This window comes from Mastomys coucha, unplaced genomic scaffold (genome assembly GCF_008632895.1).
Source record: "Mastomys coucha isolate ucsf_1 unplaced genomic scaffold, UCSF_Mcou_1 pScaffold8, whole genome shotgun sequence".
Classification (NCBI taxonomy): Eukaryota; Metazoa; Chordata; class Mammalia; order Rodentia; family Muridae; genus Mastomys; species Mastomys coucha.
The window spans coordinates 57,745,266-57,749,660 of NW_022196914.1; the positions used below are offsets into that span (position 1 = coordinate 57,745,266).

Consider the following 4,395-nt stretch of genomic DNA (forward strand, 5'->3'; position numbering starts at 1 on the left):
GCTGGCCTCAAACTCAGAAATCCATCTGCCTCTGCCTCCCAAGTGCTGGGATTAAAGGCGTGCACCACTACTGCCTGGCTATCTGATACTCTTAAAGACTCAGTTTTGAGTGAACTCAGATGCAAGCAGTCTCAGCGAGGGCAGCCTATATCTTGGGCCAGCCTGCTCCTGGCATCTTTCTTTGGCTTCCTTCATTAGCTTGGCCAGAAGTTGAGCCTCCTGTGCAGCCACCTCCTTATTTTTCATGTATTTCAATGTGTTTGTCCTCAGATACCCTCGATAGGGTGCTAGGAGACAAGCGGCATTTCGTGCAAGCAGAGCTGGAAGTCCGACCAGCAGAAGAGCCATGTGCCGTGGCCATGATGGATTACGCTGACTGTGTGGGTGAAGACCTGCTGCAGGCCTCTCGGGAGGCCATTGAAAATGCCGTCCACAGCGCATGTCTCCAGGGTGAGGGATGCACGGCTCTGTCTCCTGTTGACTATTTAACTCCTCCTTTTTACCCCTCATGCTGGAGTTTGAGCCACAATCTTGGGCATACCAGAGTGCACTCTGCCTTGATGTTACACTCCTAGCCTCCAAGTTGGTCCATGTGTTACAGACATGTCAGTGTTCTCTGTGTTTGTACTTCAGTTGAATTCTTGTTGCATTATTCTTTGCTATTGTTCTGTGTATATTGTTGTGCTTTATTTTCCCCACTCAGGCCCTTTGCTTGGATCCCCAGTCCAGGATGTGGTGATGACGTTACACTCACTGATGGTTCACCCTGGCACCTCCACAACTATGGTCACTGCCTGCATCTCAAGATGTATACAGAAGGTATGGAGCACTCTTCATGCTTCTTCATTAAGCAAGTGCACTGAGTCTAGTACCACAGGTTCCACAGATCTTATGTCACCATGGGCCATCCAGATGGCTCAGTGGGTAAAGGTACTTACCACCAAGCCTGATTCTGAGTTTAATCCTCAGGAAGTGCATAGTAGAGAGACAGACCTTCTGACTTCAGGAAGGTGTCCTATGACCTCCACATATGCACTGTGGTGCTCATGAGCACACACCACACACACAAATTTAAAATTTTTAAACTAACTCTTGTATGGGAAATCTTTGATTTCTAAAACTAAATTTCACTTGAAAGACTTTAGAAATTACTGGTCAGACAGATTAAACAAAACATTCTAATTTTAGGAAAAGATCTTTATAAACATTAGCTACAAGCCTGGCTGGGGCAGGGAGAGGGGAATAAGTATATGTGTGTGTGTGTGTGTGTGTGTGTGTGTTTATACATCTATAGATATATATTAGCTAGACAGACAGACAGACAGATAATTTATTTTTATCTTATGTGTATTGGTGTTTGCCTACATGCATGCTTGTATGAGGGTGTCAGAAGCCTGGAACTGGAGCTAACAGACATGTGTGAACTGCTACATAGGTGCTGGAAATTGAACTCCCAGGTCCTGTGGAAGAACACCTAATGCTCTTCACTGCTAAGCCATCTTTCCAGCCCCCAAGCCTAGCGGATTTAAATGGACAGATCTGAAGTCAGCTTGACATTGGGCTTTAATGTAAAGGACAATGGAAATCTAATATTAATTTCAATTTCTTTTTAAAGATTATTTTATGTATGTGAGTGTTCTATCTTTATGTATATCTGCTTGCCAGAAGAGGGCATCAGATCCCATTACAGATGGCTGTGAGCCACCATGTGGTTGCTGGGAATTGAACTCAAGATCTCTGGAAGACCAGACAGTGCTCTTAACCACTGAACCATCTCAAATGCTTAATTTCAAATTTTTGAATTTGTTCAAATAAGATTGCTCTCATTAAAATACCAACTCAGTCCCATTGAACAACAGGTTTAGGCCAAGCATCTTCCCTCTCAAAATGTCACACATGTGATCACCTGAGTTGTCCTTGAGTGTCGTGGTCTTCTGTCCTGCCTCAGTGACCCACTAGAGCTGATGAACTTGTATGCAGTTTCCCAGTGTGGGAGTACCCTAGCGTAGCACTGGAGAGTCAGGTGAGGTCACAGTGAAACTTTCAAGCACTAATTGAGGTTTGAACTGTGATATGGGAACAATGGAGAATAAATTTTTTGAACAATGAAGTATAGTCATAGCACAGAAGTGATTGGCATGGGAAAGACAGTCTAGGACTGACAGGAACTAGACTAGGTCTAAATCAGGCATAGAAATACTGGTGTTTGCTGGAAAAGGGAAATCAGAGAAGTCTATATAAGCAAACTGAGAACTACTAATGCCACCAGCAAATAAGAGACCAGAGAAGTGCTTGGAAAAGAAAATGCTGAGCTAGGCTTGGGGCACACCGGGGAGCTTCAGAGTACCCACACTGTGAGGTGCCCACAGCAGGCCAGTGGGGGGCAAGACTGGAGTCCTCAGACGTGGGCTGGAGCTGCTGTTGGAGCACACGGAATCTGGTTTTGAAGCTCTGCAGTGAGGTGCTGTTCAGAAGACTGAAAGGATGGAGGGCAGTTCTGGGAGTCCAGTCCCTAATGGAAACTTTTTTCTCTTATATTTATCTTTCCCCACATGATTATTTTATCTTGAAAACATTGTCAGGTCCCTTATGTGGCCTATGAAGTCTAAGATTATAAACTATAATACAAGAAAGGGTTTGCTAATAGACAGTTGTCTTAACTATTGGCTTTGTTGTTGGCTTTTTTTTTTTTTTTTTTTTGAGACAGGGTTTCTCTGTGTAGCCCTGGCTGTCCTGGAACTCACTCTGTAGGCCAGGCTGGCCTCGAACTCAGAAATCCGCCTGCCTCTGCCTCCCAAATGCTGGGATTAAAGGCGTGCGCCACCACCGCCCGGCTGTTGTTGGCTTTTTGAAGTGCTCTCCTTTGCTGTTCTTTCCAGCAGGTGGCCACTAGTACAAGTACTAACTTCTTGGCTCCTTATACAATGTTCTCTGTGGAGTACTAAAGCCAGTGAGCTTCCAGAGTCCTCTGCTCAAGAATATAGGAAATAGTTAGTCTTTCCATATCTTCCTTGTACTGGAATAGAAATTTATTCAGCTTATGAAATCTCTTTAGGCCCTGAAGAAAGCTGACAAGCAGGTGCTGGAACCTCTGATGAGTCTTGAGGTCACAGTGAGTAGAGAGTACCTCAGCCCTGTCCTGGCAGATTTGGCGCAAAGAAGAGGTAGCATTCAGGAAATTCAGACTCGCCAAGACAACAGAGTTGTTATAGGATTTGTTCCTTTAGCAGAAATGATGGTAAGTTGTTTGTGTTTGAAATGTACATATTATTTACTCTAGGCGATGCAGTGAGTGACACCTGCGGGCATCAGGCTTGGGTTTAGAGAGTGCACTCCAAGGTTTCACCCTTCATGGATGGTAGAACTTTGGCCGTTAGTGGGGGCTGAGACTCGGGAACACTGCTTTTCAGGCAGGTTACTTCCAGCCACAGGACCACAAAGATGAAGGCACAGTGTACCAAATGTGGTCAGGCTGTTAACTGTTTTCCCCCACTTCCATGCATTTTGTTTTCTGCTAAGTTTTGGGGCCAGCATCATTCTCTTCCCCAACTTCTGCCCCTAGGATAGGCATGAGGGTACTGATAAGGAGCAAGGACAGAGTCAACTACCAAATTCCTGGGCCTCAGAGTGCATACACAGCGCACCTTCCCTATGCTAAGTTTTGCCATAGCATTTCCCCTTTCTCTTTGACAACCTCTCCCTGGAGGTGGTGGTACTTACTTCCCCCTTCTCTTCTGTGGTCTAAAGATAACCCACAAGTTAAGAAATGGAAGGTTTAAATTAAACAAAGTAACAAACTGAATTTTTTTTTTAATTAGGGATATTCAACTGTGCTTCGAACCCTGACGTCAGGCTCAGCTACTTTTGCCTTAGAACTGTCTACTTATCAAGCCATGAGTCCTCAAGACCAGAGCACACTACTCAGCCAGAGAAGTGGTTTGGCCCATGTGCTGTAGGTCCTTGGAAACTGGGAAAGCTGGGGCACTTGCCTGCTTTATTCTCAGTAAGAATGCTGTTCTGTTAACTGGCTGGTAAATGGCTGCTCCGGTGTGTGGAAAGAACTTGACAAGACATGGCAGAAAAGCCTTGGAGCTGCTGTTCTATTCTGTAATGCACCACAGCTGGGCCCTGGTTGTCTCTTCTCTGGTGCTGTGATAAAATAACCTGGCCAGGGCAACTTAGAAAAGAGTTTCTTTTCTCAGCAGAAAGCTGAGAAAGCCCTTCTTTAACCTCAAGCACAAAGCAGAGTGTAGACTAGATTAGGCCAGGCCATGAGCCCTCAAAGTCCACCTAGTGGTGAACTTCCGCAGGCAAGGCTACCCTACCTAACCTCCCCAAACAGCACCATTCCTGGGAACAAGAGTCCAGAAGCCTGGGCCGATGAGGAACATACCT

The 4,395-nt window shown here is 45.4% G+C and overlaps 1 protein-coding gene across 2 annotated transcripts in view; it reads left to right on the forward strand.

Moving 5' to 3' along the window:
* Gfm2 (G elongation factor mitochondrial 2) overlaps positions 1-4,053 on the forward strand; it is a 36,983-nt gene extending 32,930 nt beyond the window's left edge. For both annotated transcript variants that reach the window (XM_031360657.1, XM_031360658.1), the window contains 4 exons: positions 271-450; positions 704-819; positions 3,056-3,238; positions 3,819-4,053. In XM_031360657.1, the coding sequence (XP_031216517.1) occupies positions 271-450; positions 704-819; positions 3,056-3,238; positions 3,819-3,956 (617 nt within the window). In that variant the 3' untranslated portion in view covers positions 3,957-4,053. The remainder of the gene's footprint in view (positions 1-270; positions 451-703; positions 820-3,055; positions 3,239-3,818) is intronic.
* The last annotated feature ends 342 nt before the right edge of the window (positions 4,054-4,395 follow it).